This window comes from Pipistrellus kuhlii, unplaced genomic scaffold, assembly GCF_014108245.1.
Source record: "Pipistrellus kuhlii isolate mPipKuh1 unplaced genomic scaffold, mPipKuh1.p scaffold_m20_p_39, whole genome shotgun sequence".
NCBI lineage: Eukaryota > Metazoa > Chordata > Mammalia > Chiroptera > Vespertilionidae > Pipistrellus > Pipistrellus kuhlii.
This window is the reverse complement of record NW_023425539.1, coordinates 2,052,573-2,066,988: the sequence shown is the minus strand read 5'-3', so window position 1 is coordinate 2,066,988 and position 14,416 is coordinate 2,052,573. Positions and strand designations below refer to the sequence as shown.

The following is a 14,416-nucleotide window of genomic DNA, read 5'->3' as shown; positions in this document are numbered from 1 at the left end:
GTGTGTGTGTGTGTGTGTGTGAGTGTGTGGTGAGTGTGTGTGTGTGTGTGTGTGTGTGTGTGTGTGTAAGTGTGTGTGTATGTGTGTGTGACTGTGTATGTGTGTGTATGTGTGAGTGTGTGTATGTGTGTGTATGTGAGTGTGTGTGTGTGTATATGTGTGTGTGTAAGTGTGTGTGTATGTGTGTGAGTGTATGTGTGTGTGAGTGTGTGTGTGTGAGTGTGTGTGTGTGTGTGTGTGTGTGTGAGTGTGTGTGAGTGTGTGTGTGTATGTGTGTGTGTGAGTGTGTGTGTGTGTGAGTGTGTGTGTGTGTGTCCGCTCAGCTGCAGGGTGGAGGGAACAAAGCGGGTTCACAGGCCCTGCCGTGGGGTTGCACAAGCCCACTCCACACAAAGCACAAATGCAGGCTGCTTCGAGTTTATTAAACTCTGACCCCGTTCAGGCTGCTCAGCGGGGAGAGATGGGGGGAGAACAGAAAGGGCTGGGTTGGGTGGGGGTGGGGCTGGAGGGCTCCAGGAGCTGCGGTAGAAATGTGGCTGAAAGGGGGACATTTTGTGGGTTTTCTACATACCGGGCACCAAGCCAAGTGCTTCCCCTGTACAGTCCCATCTGTCCCCCCTCTCTGGCTCGAGAGAATCATCGCTGTTTCACAGATGAGGAGGGCGAGGCTCGGGAGGGTGGCGGCTGGCTGGATACCGGCTGCTCTCACGCCTCACCTAGCCCCGTGGGCCCTGGTGGTAAATCCATTTTACAGGCAGGAGGCCTGGGCTCAGAGGAGTGCCTCGGCAGAGTCACACATGAAGTGGGCAGCAGAGAGAGGAGTGAGCGGGAGGTTGGTGCGACTTCAGAAGCAGTGCCCTGCTCCTTGGTCCCCGTGGTCCAGCAGGTGGGCTGGCCCACCAGGGGAGGATGCTGAGACCAGGCAGCTGGACAGAGGGGCGTGGCCATCCACTGCTCTGTTTCCCTACCTGCCCGCCCCCCCCCCCCCCCCGTACGTGTCTCCTGAGCTCCTGGCCTCGGCAGCTCCCTTGGTCCAGTCTCTTTACGCTCAGAAGCAAGGCAGCATGGGATGAAAAGGGGCACGAGGCACTGGGCCATCAGGCGTGGACCGAGCACCTCTGAGCTCAGGATTCCCACCCCCTCACATTGCAACCAGGGCTAAGGGGGACCCCTTGTTTGTCTCCATCCTGTCTGCTCTGGCAGGCAAAAGCCATCCCTTCTGAAGCCTTAATAGCCATTAAAATGCATCTCTTCGGGGGGGGGGGGGGGGGGGGGCATGGGAACTCCATGTACAGCAGTTGTCCGGGGTCTCTCTCTCTGAATCATGAAGATGGTTTCCTTACTCATGAGGAGGGCCTGAACTGGGTAAACAGTGCCAGAGATGTTGAATCACCGAGCAGTGGGGGTGAAGGTGGGGGGAGATGATTATCAATAATCTTCCTAAAGATGTACCCTTTGAGGAAGGAATTCTTTTGGTCTCAAACTGGAGAAGTATAAGTTTATGCCTCTTGCTCAGCGGCACAAGGCCAGGAATACCCCACACGCTTTCTCGGCAAGGTGGCCCCGGTCTCCCATTGAGTTTAGAACACTGTGCTGTCCATTGTACAGCGAGACCGCCTCAGGATGGGTGCGTGGGGCCGTATTCTGTTACCTGCCAAGTGAGGGTGGGCAGCGTAAAAGGTAATTCCAAATGGTTACCTTGCAAGTCTTTCTCCGGGTCTTTGGATTTCTTGGTTTGCCTTTCTACCTAATAAGGCTGCATCTGATGCCAGAAAGATTCTCCTGGCCCGCCCCTGGGCATGGGCGGTAAAGGTCAGCCTCCTGCTCAGATAAGTGCAGCAGCTCGTGTAAACTTCAGCCTGTTTCTGCAGCCCCATCTTCCCACCCAGCTCTGGGGTGCCTGCCCCCTGAAACGCAGTCAGGGCCGAAGCCCAGACTGGCCTCAGCACGGGGGGCCGCAGACGACGGAGAGGTGACTGCAAACGCAAGTAACCAGAGGGCATCACATGTTGGCAAAGCAGAGGCTTTCATGCTAAGAAAGAAGACAGGCCTGGGGGCTTGGGTGATGCAGAGAGAGTTTTCGGAACCGGCCTCCCCCTCTGCAGGGCAGGGCCCACCGCTGCGCACTCTGAGAGCCCGTCTCTCACAGAGGATGGTGGTGATGGAGCGGGTCCATCCCGCCATCTGGGGAGCGTGGGCCCCGAGAATCTCAGCTCTCTCTGGAGAACTTATGGGTTGTCTCTCCCTTGTGGTGACTTCCAGGATGACATGACCGACTCCCTGCGAGATTACACCAACCTGCCCGAGGCTGCCCCCTTGCTCACCATCCTGGACATGTCGGCCCGGGCCAAGTACGTGATGGACGTGGAGGAGATCACCCCTGCCATTGTGGAGGCCTTTGTGAATGACTTCCTAGCGGAAAAGCTCAAGCCAGAGCCCATCTAGTGGGGCTCCAGCCTCATGAGACATTATTTAAAACTCAGTCTCCCCCTCTCCCTCCCCCTCCTCTTCCCCTCCCTCCCCTCCGCCCATGGACTCTCCCGGCGTGTCCCGAACACACAGCCCCGGCGTCCAGCCGCTCTGTGGTGCCTTGTTTTCCGCATTAACTCCTCACCAGCCCCCATGCGCGTCCTCGCGGCAGCGGGAGAGCCGCCGTGTTTGGAGACGCCGCTCGGGATTGGCAGGGTGGCGGTGACCCGTGACCAGCTCCCGGCGAAGTGCCCGCCAGGTGTCCTCCCGGGTGAGCCTGCGGGCACAGCGCACGGTGCTCGGGCTCACGCAGCCGAGCGACACGGTGGAGCGGGGACAGGGCCACCGCCTCGCTGGGCCTTAGCTTAGCGCTCCCGGCCTATGAGAAAGCCTTTCTGGATGACTTTGCCTCGGTCCAGGGAAAACGAGCTTGTCCGCTGGCTCCGGGGCAGGGGGTCTCTGATCTCAAAGGAAGCTTGTGTGCTTTTCTGGCGGGAAGAAAAAGATGGCTCAGTAACGATTCATGTAGTAATTGCTTAATTTGATTGGGCTCCTACCATGGGGAAGAGCTTCTCATTCCTCCCTTATCTCCCTCCCTTGATCTTGACCTTCTCTAAGCTGCCGCCTTCTCATATGAACAGCCCCCTACGAGCTTGGAATTTTGTTAATAAATTCTTCCCCCTTGGGCATGTTCCCAAGAAGACACACTTGGCCTTGGTTCTTAAAGGAGCCCTGCCTCCCATGCAGACCTCCGACTCCGCCCGGCCCTGGGCCTGGGACCCAGGGAGCTCTGTTGAGGTGCCCATGCCCACCTTTGGTTACCCCCGTCATTCCCTTTTCTTTCCAAAGCAGAGCTAAAAGGAGGCAGATGACCAGAAGCCTTGCTCTTCCCTAAGAACCTGCAGAAAGAGCTGCGCCCGAGGGTGGGGGTGAGGGCAGAGGACATGGCGATGAAGAGCAGGCCTCGGACCCACTTGGCTAGACCCTGGTAGTCGGCTCCTTCTCCGGGCTGAACTGACCACTGACAGGAGAATAACCTCTGTGTGCTCGGGATTTGTGATGGAGGGTTTGCCTGGGGGCTGGCAGGGTTTTAGCCCCTTTCAGCCAGACGTCTGGGTCTTTACAGCAGCCCCAGACCTTCCCCGTGGCCCCGCTCACGGCACTGCCAGCCAAACCGTGGATTTGGGAAACCCAGCCCCCAAATAGCTGTCACACTGCTCCTTACCGAATTGGATTGTTGCTTTGTAGCTCAGAGGTACAAAATTAGTTGGTAATGAGACTGTTACTCGATGTCACCAGCCTGATATGCCATCACCTCGTCAGCAATAAAGCAGGCATCTCTGGACGTTACCAACCACTCGGCCGTTCCTGTCCTTAATAACAAACATCTTTTTGCTTGTGGTGCTATGCTTGTAGGAGGTGGGCAGTGGGGGATGGGGCATAGGAGATCCCCTCGTCATTGGACACCTGGTAGCTACGTTAGAGAATCGTCAAGAACCCCGAGACCCAACGGTGTCATCTGTCAAATCCTCCAGAAGCCAGAAAGCTCGTTCGGATAGAGCACTAGAGGCAGATCCATGCCGGAGGCCTGGCTGCCATCGCTCTTGGTTTGACTGGCCCTCGCACACAGCGGGTTCTCAGAGGAGACAGCCGTGTGGACACGGTGCTCACTCCCTCCCTACAGGGGAGCAGATGCTCGGAAGCAGGAGAAGTCCAGGGTGGGAAGCACAAGGAATCCTGCCCGTGTCTCCCTGTGGTGAATGGGCAGTAATCGGAGATCCTCGCACCCAGCTCTGTCTTAGGGCCAGGTTTCTCTGGGAGCCCTGCCAGCGTCTCCCTTGGGGGGGTGGGATGGGGCGTGGGGACAAGTTGAGTTTCACCTCCCTTGGAAGACGGGCAAGGTTTCTGCCTGTGCCCTATATCGTGATGACCTGGGAAGAAGGTGGGCTCATAGCAGCTACTTATCTTCTGGGGTGGAAGGAACAGGGTCCAGTGAAGAGTCCCTGTGAGTCATTGCAGCAGGAAAAAACAGGTCCCCTGAGGTCCTTCTGGGTCCCGTCCAGGGCAGATTGAACTACTTACCATCATGTCACCTGGCTCCTTGACGCCAGGATCCCCTTTCAGAGAGGGTGTGCAGGTTAAGATCGGCGCGAAGCTTCACTAGAAGGGTGCTTTAGGGTGATAGAATGGCGGCTTTGGGGCCAGCGCCCATGAGACATCCCTGACTTGACAGCGCAGGCGACCTTAAAGGTTATTGGTGCCGACGAAGTGGGTGGCTTCTTAATTTCCACTGGGCACCTCCAAAATACCTTAAGATCTTGCCGCTAATTGGAAGCAGGCTGAAACACCAGCTGTCGTGTATTCGGGGGTTTCCGACAGCAGCTAAGGAGGACCATGCCCTGCAGCTTGAGGCAGGATGGCGGTTGTAAAAATGCCACCCCCGGGTTCCAGATTTGTGTTCACCACAATGACTTCCAGATTCGACTCGATCTGTTTTCACAACAGAAATGAGGGTGTGTGTGTGTGTGTGTGTGTGTGTGTGTTTTAATCTGTCCCCAACAATAAAGATCTGCTTCTTCTGGATTGGTATTACAAGGGGCAGTTGCAGATGCCAGAGGGTGACTGACACCAGCTTCCTTTGTCTCCCCCCGTCCCGTCCCCTCACACACACTGGAAATCAATGGCGCTCACTTCCCCGAGCACCGGGAGCCAGGACTGCTCTTTTGGCATCAGCCAAGCTTCAAGTGGTAGTTTCCAGCCAGACTTTGTTTTTTCCTGTTGCCTAATTAAAGACACCGAAAAGCTGTTCTCTCCTCCTGCCGCCGTTCTGCAGGGCAGCGCAATGAATTCCGCAGTGATGTAAAGACACTAGGATCCGGTCCAGGGACCCATCCGCCGGGACTAATAAGCTGTTGCTCTGTCACCTGAGGAGAAAGCCACACATGTGTGCATGGGCGTGCGGAAGGCTGTTCACTGGGATTACAGCGCGGAGAGGGGCGGGGCGGGCCGAGGGAGTGTCTGGTCCGTGTCCCTCCGGTCGTGCAGGCACGGGCACACACGCGTTCTGTTCTGCCATCGGCCCTGGTTGGCGTGGACAGGCCCGTGCTTGCCTGTAGGACCCGGGTGCCACCCAAGCACGGACGGTAGGGAGGCTCAGCCGCGCCCTCGGCCCCTTTCCTCAGGGGGGTCTCTTGGTAAAACAAGGACGGCCAGAGGCCCAGGCTCCGGAGCTTTCCAGGCCACTCTGGAAGGGGTCAAGTGAGCGCTTAGCCCCTTTCTTTCCCTCTTTGCTGGTACGAACGGCAAGAGCACTCCCCGCTCTCCTCCAGGCAGGCAGGCCGCTCAAGGGGAAATTCTTTGGGGACAAATGGCTGTTGTTTATTATTATAGCTTCATTATTGGTGATAATAGTGCCTGTGCAAAGGGTGAACTATTTCCCAGGAAACAAAAGGCTTGTATGTAGGGAGATTTTTATATTGGGTCTGCTTTATGGCCAGGGTTTCTCCTACCGGGGAAAATGGGAATTAGGGTACGCCCCTTGCATGTGAAAGCATGACGTAAATATGCTTCATTTTCAAGACATAAATACGTCTCACCCCCTTGGTGTTTGGAGCACTTCCGAAGCCAGGAACCGTGCTGTTAAATTTGAGTAGGAGTGTTCTGAGGCGCTGTTGGGTTTTCATTCAGTAATGAGCCAAAGCCTCCGTCCCCAGGCACCAGGCCGGTGGGAAGGAAGCGCAGAGACAGCCCCCAGTCTGGATTTGTAGGTGCTGGTGCCTCACACAGTTAGGTTACCCACATGGGCTAGAGCTAGGATACAGCAGGAGGCAGGACCCCAGGAGCAGGGCCGTCAGAGGGAATGGGAGTGCCTGTTGCAATCATTGGTAAGGGGTGTGAAGGAGGCTTGGAAGCCAGACCTGCTGCAGCCAGGCTACCTCCCAGCCTTTGTTCCCTTCTTGCATTTTGAGGAAGCAGCAGCTTTGGTGATGGTCCTCACCGAACAGGAAGCTTCAGTTTTAAAAAGCAGCTCTTCCCTGCAAAACAAATGCAGTCAGAACAGACCTGGTGCTATTTGCCACACGTTCAGGTTTTCCCAACATAGTTGGCCTTTGAGCAGCAGCCCTGGCTTCCTAAGCTCCGCTGTTCGCAGAGCTTGGCTTGCAGCTGCTCTCTCAGCTGCTCCAGTGCAGCAGGGCACTAGTTAGAGACTGACTCACAGTAATCTGGCTTATTATCTTTGTGTATTAATTGATGAAGAGACAAAAATGAGATCCTGAAGTTTAAAGGTGTCTACATGAGTGTTTCTCTCCCTCCCAACCCCCCCCCTAAAAAAAATGTAAAAGGTGTCAGTCAGGTCTGCTTCTGCAGGACAGAGGTGGCTTGGCCAAGAGAGTGCCCTGGGCCCAGCAGGGCAGCCGGGCATGGAAGTCTGGCTAAGCGCTGGTTCTGGGTCTTTGGTGGCAGAATAACAAAAGTGGAGCTAAATGCAGCTCAGCTTGGATGGTGATGACATCTGGAGTTGCTGTTACCCCTGGGGCAAGAGGTAGGTCCCAGGGGGAACCAGTCCCTAGGTCTGTTCAGCCTCTGGGCCTTCACTTGGGAGAGCAGCTGTGACTGGGGGAAGGAAACAGGTGTTTTGTTTTATTTTGGGGGGGAGGGGCTCCCCCTGCCCTGAAGCTCAAGCCAAGGACAAGGCAGTGGTTCCCAGTGTTTGCCTGAAGCTTTCTCAGAGATTCTATTCAAAGTGGGGGAGGGGGAATTGTCAGTTTTGTTTTGCTGTGTCCATTTCTCATTTCTATGCATTTTCTCCTTAGTTTTGGGTCCACTGAACTCCTATACTTCAAATTCTGCTTGGAGAATGACAATCTGGATGAGTCTCCAACTTACTTGAGCATAGTGGCTTGCAAAATGCTCTATCTTTTTCAACTTAAATTCAGGAAAAAGCCTCCCGTTGGGCTTGGGAATGGTTTTGAGGCGTGGCTGCCACCTTGTGGCAGAATCATATTATAGCCATGCTCAAGCACAAAGACAAGGGCCAACCTGACATCTTTCAGCCAAGCAGCATTTTGCTTGTCAGATCCTGCTCTGTAATTATTTCCTGGGGAAATGGTGGCAGAACAAATGTTGACCTCAAAATTGAGACGTCAAAATAGCGATTTTTCAATATTACTCTGCAAACAAGAACTTCGCTTGCTGCCCTTGTAGTCATTTTAAAGGAAGGAAAATTTGCCCCCCCGTTAAATTATACCCACAAAAACACAAAAGGAAATCACTAGGCATGGTATCTAAGCCATTGACCACAAAGTGGAAGTGATGTAAATTTCATAAAATAGGTTTAGACTTACTGTTTTGTACCGTAGTTTTTCTGAACAAGGACAAGGGATAGCGTTTCTTTCATTTTTTATTTTGTAACAAAAATCAGCAGGAAGCGTAACCCAGGGGCAGAAATTATAGACTGACTTCATACTGGGCCTGGGCTTCCTTTTAGTGACTTTCGTAAGCCCTTTTTCCAAGATGCTGGGAACAAATGTCAATAGAGGCAGTTTTCTGGGCTGCCTCAGACTTTGTGCTGGGCATGTGGCTGTGAAGCTGGCAAACTAAGCTCCAGCTTTTGTGGGCTCCTCCACTTTCTAAAAGTTGATGGTCTTAACAATCCGTGGGCCACTTGCATTGGACATTTGTGGGGGCCCTAGGCAGGCCCAGCCAGACCAGAGCAAAAGTTCTGATAAGCCTCAGAGAGAATCCACCAGATTGTTCCTGCAAAAACCCCTCTTAAACATGCCAAAGCAATCCCCCCTGCCACTGAGGGCATGAGTCATACTTGACCTTTCTTGAAAGGAAGTTAAGCCAGGGGACCTGGGAAAGCCAAAGGGAAAGGAAGGCGGATCTCGGTGTCTCGGGAACGCCAGCAACTCAGCCTCCCTGGAATGAGCAGCTGAAGGGCTCCCCAAGAATCCTCACCTTTGCAGGAGCCCGAGCAGAAGGGACGCAATAGAACCCACTGCTTGTGGTGGTGTCAAGTCCAACCACATTCTGTGGTTGCAAGCACTAACTGAAATAGGTCCCACCCTTCTGTTCCAGTGGCTAAAAGCACAGCAGATACGCCCTGCATTTGCCCTTATTCCTGGCTACTCCCCAGCTGGCACACGGTGAGGACCGCGTTAGCCATCGTCTGCTGGGGGTTTGACAGAAGAGCAGGATCTTGCTCATGTTGTGGGCCCCAGGGTCCCTGCCGTTATTCTCAGAACCTCGGCTTCTCTCCCCTCACAGAAGCCCTGGTTTGCACAGCAACCAGGAATGCGGCACTTGCCTAAGCAGTTCTGTTCCTCTATGCAGGAGAGGGGATTAAAGTGTTAACAAAACAGGACTAACAGCATGAAGCAAGTAAATGGGGTACAGCTTTCCTGACAGGTGCAGATTAAGCTGAAGATTTAAAAACTGCTTCCTCCTTTTCTGAACAGAGTCCTCAACAAGATTATCTGCAGAGGTGCTAAGAAGGTATACCACCCCTTGAACTAAGCTGCTTCTACCAGCTGTATCACCAGAAATGGGGGAATGGTATTTTACATACACAAGGGCTGTTTAAGTCAGGGTCTGAGTGAACTGCAGAGGCTGACGCAGCCAGGCGGGAAGGACAGCTGGCTACTGAATGCCATCACCTGCAGCCTTCACACGTATATAAAAAATCGGGGTGCGAGGGGAATGGGAGATCTCGGGAAGAATTTTGACCTTTGTTATTAAGAATAAGCAGAAATTCAAGGAAATTAATATTTTTTAATAGCCACCCAACAGTGTTATGCATACCTGCTGGGAGCCATAATGACCAACTCCGCCAGCCTACCAATGCAGGAGAGCTAGAGACAACCTCAAACCAAGGATGACTTCCATGTCCCCTCTCAGGGGTAACTAGCTTCTGTCCCTGCTCAAGTGCTCAGCCCTTAGCCGCAGTTGTCTTCTCCCTTCAAAGAGTAGGATGCTGGCAGCCATGGCCGAGTTTAGGCTGTCCACCCCAGGAACCACAGGGATCAGCAGCCTCTTGCCCCCGGTGCTCTCAGCCAACTGCAGGGACTCCAGGCTCAGGCCATGGGTCTCCCCACCTATGACCACAGCTGTTGATGCCTCTGCCCAGTCCAAATCGTAACTCTGGACCTCAAGTTTAGGGAGGCAGTCTTTACTGGTTCCAGTTTCTAGATCCTCATCTTCCTCTTCCTCATACTTGTGAAGCTTCGAGAGCTGTTGGTCACAGATCCAGCCATGGTCACTGGCTTTATTAGATCTCTGGGTCTGGTCATAAAAGCCACAGTTGTCAGCCACGTAGACCCGGGTATCATCGGGCAGGTAGTTGGGCACTGCTTCCCAGTCCAGGTTGCTGACGATGGGCACCAGGAAATGCGCACCCATGCCTGCCCGCAGGACTTTGGGTTCCCAGGCATCCACACAGCCTAGAAAATAAAAGAGGATCTAATTAAGATTACAAACTTCCCAGGCGGAACTCTCCAGTAAACCGGATTAATTCTGGATCCGGAGATAAAGCAAAAAATCTCCTACTGGAGGTTCTTGATGGCTGGCACCGCTGCTTCCCCCATATGGCGTTATCCAGCAATGGGACTGTAGGAGGAATTCAGGCTAGTGCCAAAAAGGACTTTATTCATCCCTTCAGCATTTCACACCTGCCGGACACTAGATGAGAGATGCGAGAGCATTTAAACCCACAACCTCAACAAGCTGATACAGAAGCAGCGTGAAAAGGGAAACAGAAAACCCTTGCACAAAGCAGGACTATCAGGAAAAACACCCCTGAGACATGATACTGAGCTGGATGTTGAACAATAGAAGGATCTTATCGGAGAAAGGCCCAGAAGGGGGCAGAGTGCCACCATCCAAACACTAAGTAAGGTAGGTTAAGAAAACTAATGGGTAGGTGTGGTGGGAGATAGGACAGGAGGCAGGTAAGGACCAATTTAAAGGAAGGAGGGTATGCTGGGTATGAGGAGTTCAGGATTTTATCCAGAAGACAAATGACATTGAAGAGTTTTAAACAAAGTAGTGACAGGATCTGGTTTACATGTTAGAAATAGCCATTTGGTGTCAATGCTGAATCTGACTGGAGCAGGGAAGGTGCTAGAGATTGGAGGCAATTACAGTGATCCGGGAGAACCAAAGTAACAGCCTTGTCCTTCACAGGCTAATGGTCTACTCTCTCATGGACAGGCACGTGTATGTACATAACCACTTCTATGTATTTCCTAGCACCACAGGCTGGAAGAGACAGCAGGACTGGGACACCACAAACCTACCAACCTCCTCATTAGCACAAGTCTCCTCGTTACAAGTTCTTTTAAAAAGAAGGGCCCAGATTCATGAGGAGAGCCATCTAGTGTGACCCCTCTATCTGCTGGGGGAGTAGAGGGCAAGATGAGATGTCCTCCATCCTCATGTCCTCAATACCAGGCACTACACCAAGTGTTCCCCACTCTTTCTCCACCGCTCATTCCCAGCCACCAGCATCACTGGGAAAACATCACTTGGGTTAGATAGGAACATTTCCAAAACCACACCTACTCTCAGAGCTCTCACCGATAGGGCAGGTAAGTGGGTACTGATGATGGAGCCCAAGCACCTAGCTCTCACACTGGCAGAGAAATGCACTGCAACGTGTGACTGGGGGAAAAGTTAAGAGGAATTCAGGCAAGTCTCAGCAGTGGGTACCAATGTTAGTTTACAACGGAAGGTAACTGTAGTGTTTCTGATGAATGATCCTCTCCTTCCATCCTCCCTTACGTTGTAACAGGCATATGAGGCTTGTCCCAACTGTTACGAAAGTCTGTTTAGAACCAAGCTTACTAATCCCCATTTCCAAAGAGAGGAGACAGTAAAAAAATGTAAAGAGGCTAATTTGTGTTGTGGGGCGTTTGACCTCTGAGGCTAAGGGAAATGTAGCACAATTTCATAATCGCATCTGCTGAAATAATTTCCTTTCACAGGATTCAGAATGTCAGAGAATTAGAATGGTCTCATATACCCAACAATTTGGAAACTCAAGATCATTAAATAAAAGACTTGAAACCAAAAGTTAAAACTAGCACCTACTTCTTTTCCTGAAAGATTTTAAGTTTTTTCTTTAGTAACCTAGCAGGTGTCAAAATAATTTTAAAAGATCTACATTTACTGACTTGCTAAGTGCCAGGTACAAATAACTGCTGTCTGTGCATTATGTCACTTGATCCTCAAAACAACCATGTAGACTCTGTTAACATACCCACATTATAGATGAGGAAACTGATACGCACAATTTCTCTCACAGACATGTAGCTAATAAGGGGCAGGTCCAAGATTCAAATCCAGGCATGTTGCCCAGAGCCAGCTCACTTACAAATGGCCACCCAGTCACAGGCACTCCTACCTTTGGTGAGCAGTACTTTGCTGCAACCTGCCCCAGCAGCAGATCTCAGAATCGTCCCCAGGTTCCCAGGGTCTCGGAGATTGTCACAAATCAACAATAAGGGCAGTGAATGGTGAAGCTGCGTCGCTGGGAATGTCATCTTAACATGATCAGGTTTGGCAAAAATCCCTGAGGAAACAAAACAGGCAATTCACTTGTCTAATGTAGGCATGGGGCATAATTAGCCTTTTCATTTATTTCTCTCTGCCTATCTTAATTACGTGAACACATTCTGGTTGGAAAAATTCAAAGAGAAAGTCCCACCAGTGACCCCCTGCATAAGTGCTTCCAATCTTGGAGTATATTGTATATTTCAGAACTTGTTCCATGCAGCTACTTACATACATGTACATATAGGTGCTTTTATTTTTATTTTTTTTTAAATCAGACTCTGGATTATTCTGTAATCTAAGTCTACAACATGTCTTTGAGAACTTAGCATGTCAGTACATTTGGAACTATCTTATTCTTTTAAGTGCTGCTTCTTATTTTGTAATCGAATGTACTATGTTTATTTAAATCTTCCTCAACGGCTGACATTTAGAATATTTCCAATTTCCCCTTTTATAAACGACCCTGCATTAACATCCCTGTATGCCTCTTTGTGCATATGTCTGAACATTTCCTTAGGAAAAACACCCTTATAAGTGAAACGAATAAATGGTGTGTACACACCAATAATGTTAATTGATACTGCCTGCCCATCCCACAAGCTCTTCCAGCTTATTCACACCAAGAACACATATTGGTACATACCTGTACCTATCCTTATCAATGAATCACAGTTACATAAAACCTTAAGTTAACTTCAACCAATAAAGACAAGGCTTCCTGTTCAATGGGCTAAACAGAGCAATGAATGGTAGCTTGGACCTGCTTCTAGAACACATGTGTCAAACACAAGGCCCGAGGGCCAAATCCGTCCCGCCAGGCCTTGCAATGTGGCCCGCACCGCGCTGTCATCACTGCACTCCGCTGCGTTTCCATCACAATGACAGTTTATGACTGTTCAGTAAACCATTCGGCCCGCGATTTAGGCTGGATTTTAGATTTTGGCCCCTTCTCTGATTGAGTTCGACACCCCTATTCTAGAAAAAGGGAGTCACAATAGGTATCAGCACATGAGCAGAGGTTTTGGGGAAATGGATGGCTAAATCTTTTAGTAAACCTTTTCCTAAGTTTTAGATGTATATTAAAGCTTGAAGAAATGACCTAAAAAAAAAAAATAAGGCGTGCCAAAACCGGTTTGGCTCAGTGGATAGAGCGTCGGCCTGCGGACTGAAAGGTCCCAGGTTCGATTTCGATCAAGGCTGCGGACTGAAAGGTCCCAGGTTCGATTTCGATCAAGGGCATGTGCATTGGTTGCGGGCACATCCCTAATAGGGGGTGTGCAGGAGGCAGCTGATTGATGTTCCTCTCTCATCGATGTTTCTAGCTCTCTATCCCTCTCCCTTCCTCTCTGTAAAAAATCAATAAAAAATATAATTAAAAATAAATAAGGCATGAGGAATAAAGAGACGTAATACAAATGATGGCTTCACTTTACACTAACAATACTATAACATGCACAATCTATATATATAAAATTTGGGGACTATACTTTTCTGGGCATTTTAAGAAAAGATTAGGCAATTAACATTTTTAGTTTGGTTTAAATAAAATGTGTTCTCCTAAAACAAGTATAAGCAAATAATCCAAACAATCCTAGGTCTCTAGTGAGTGACACACTGTGTAACCACTGACCCATTATTCCTTGTGGTGTCACTAGGTCGGACCATTCCTTGATATCCTCAAATTTCACCTTAATGAGGCTGACACCTTTCAGCTTATCGAGGGGCAGCTCCTTCAGGTAGTCCAGGCGGCTGAAGAAGAACGTTTTGGGCACAGCACCAGCCTTGAGGGCGTCTGCAATCAGCCTGCGACCTTCCAGCAAGATCTTCCCTTGTTTTTCCCGAAATGTCCTGGACTTGACTACAGTCATCACGCTGCTGTGGGTGGAAACAAAAAGACTGGTCACTACCAAGCATCCCCGACACGGAGACACACCTAGTTCTGGGAGACACAGAGGCCTTCGCTGAGCGGGATACTAGTTCTGCCCTCCGCGCATAACGGGACTACTCCGTCCGCACGGTTCAGGAACACGTCACCTCAGCCTTTTGTCCCCGGGGAAGGCCTTATCGTAGCGGAGCCCCGACTCCTCCCAAGTGCTGGGCGTCTGGGCTGGGGGCTCCGGAGGCGGCTGCTTCGGTCGCGGCACGTGGGGACTGGCCTCGGCCACCGCCTTCCGGGGCTGCTTTCCGGGCTTCCGGTCCAGCACCTGTCCGGACGGAAACAGCACTTTCACGGGGCTCCGCCGCAGCGCCCGGACCCAGCGCCGGGCGTCCAGGTCCCAAGTCTGGATCAGCGGCAGCAGCGGCCGTGAGGCACACCCCACGCCCTTCACCAGGACCGCCATCTTCCCCGGCGCCGGGGCCCTGCGTCACGAACGTGCGCCGGCGGCGCGCG

The 14,416-nt window shown here is 51.4% G+C and overlaps 2 protein-coding genes across 5 annotated transcripts in view; one reads left to right on the top strand and one right to left on the bottom strand.

Annotated features, from left to right (window-relative positions):
* Positions 1 to 4,491, top strand: part of NXN (nucleoredoxin) — a 152,219-nt gene extending 147,728 nt beyond the window's left edge. For both annotated transcript variants that reach the window (XM_036408418.2, XM_036408417.2), the window contains one exon: positions 2,263 to 4,491. In XM_036408418.2, the coding sequence (XP_036264311.1) occupies positions 2,263 to 2,445 (183 nt within the window). In that variant the 3' untranslated portion in view covers positions 2,446 to 4,491. The remainder of the gene's footprint in view (positions 1 to 2,262) is intronic.
* Positions 4,492 to 9,211: 4,720 nt separating this feature from the next.
* On the bottom strand, positions 9,212 to 14,408 carry MRM3 (mitochondrial rRNA methyltransferase 3). 3 transcript variants are annotated; one of them, XM_036408421.2, is made up of 4 exons: positions 14,059 to 14,408; positions 13,655 to 13,896; positions 11,873 to 12,040; positions 9,212 to 9,911 (listed from the first exon to the last, which is right to left on the bottom strand). In XM_036408421.2, exons 1-4 carry the CDS (start codon positions 14,364 to 14,366, stop codon positions 9,376 to 9,378), a joined length of 1,254 nt encoding a protein of 417 aa, XP_036264314.1. In that variant the 5' UTR covers positions 14,367 to 14,408; the 3' UTR covers positions 9,212 to 9,375. The 3 variants fall into 3 exon arrangements, with proteins under 3 accessions (XP_036264314.1, XP_036264313.1, XP_036264316.1); XM_036408420.2 differs by having other exon boundaries at positions 13,655 to 13,899; positions 14,059 to 14,407; XM_036408423.2 differs by lacking the exon at positions 14,059 to 14,408 and having other exon boundaries at positions 13,713 to 13,856.
* Positions 14,409 to 14,416: the final 8 nt, after the last annotated feature.

Coding starts and splice junctions, on each gene's coding strand:
- MRM3 (XM_036408420.2), bottom strand. CDS start 14,366: ATGGCGGTCCTGGTGAAGGGCGTGGGGTGTGCCTCACGGCCGCTGCTG. Junction 13,900..14,058: donor CCCGGGGACAAAAGGCTGAG/GTGACGTGTTCC, acceptor TTCCACCCACAG/CAGCGTGATGACTGTAGTCA. Junction 12,041..13,654: donor GACACCACAAGGAATAATGG/GTCAGTGGTTAC, acceptor TTGTTTCCTCAG/GGATTTTTGCCAAACCTGAT.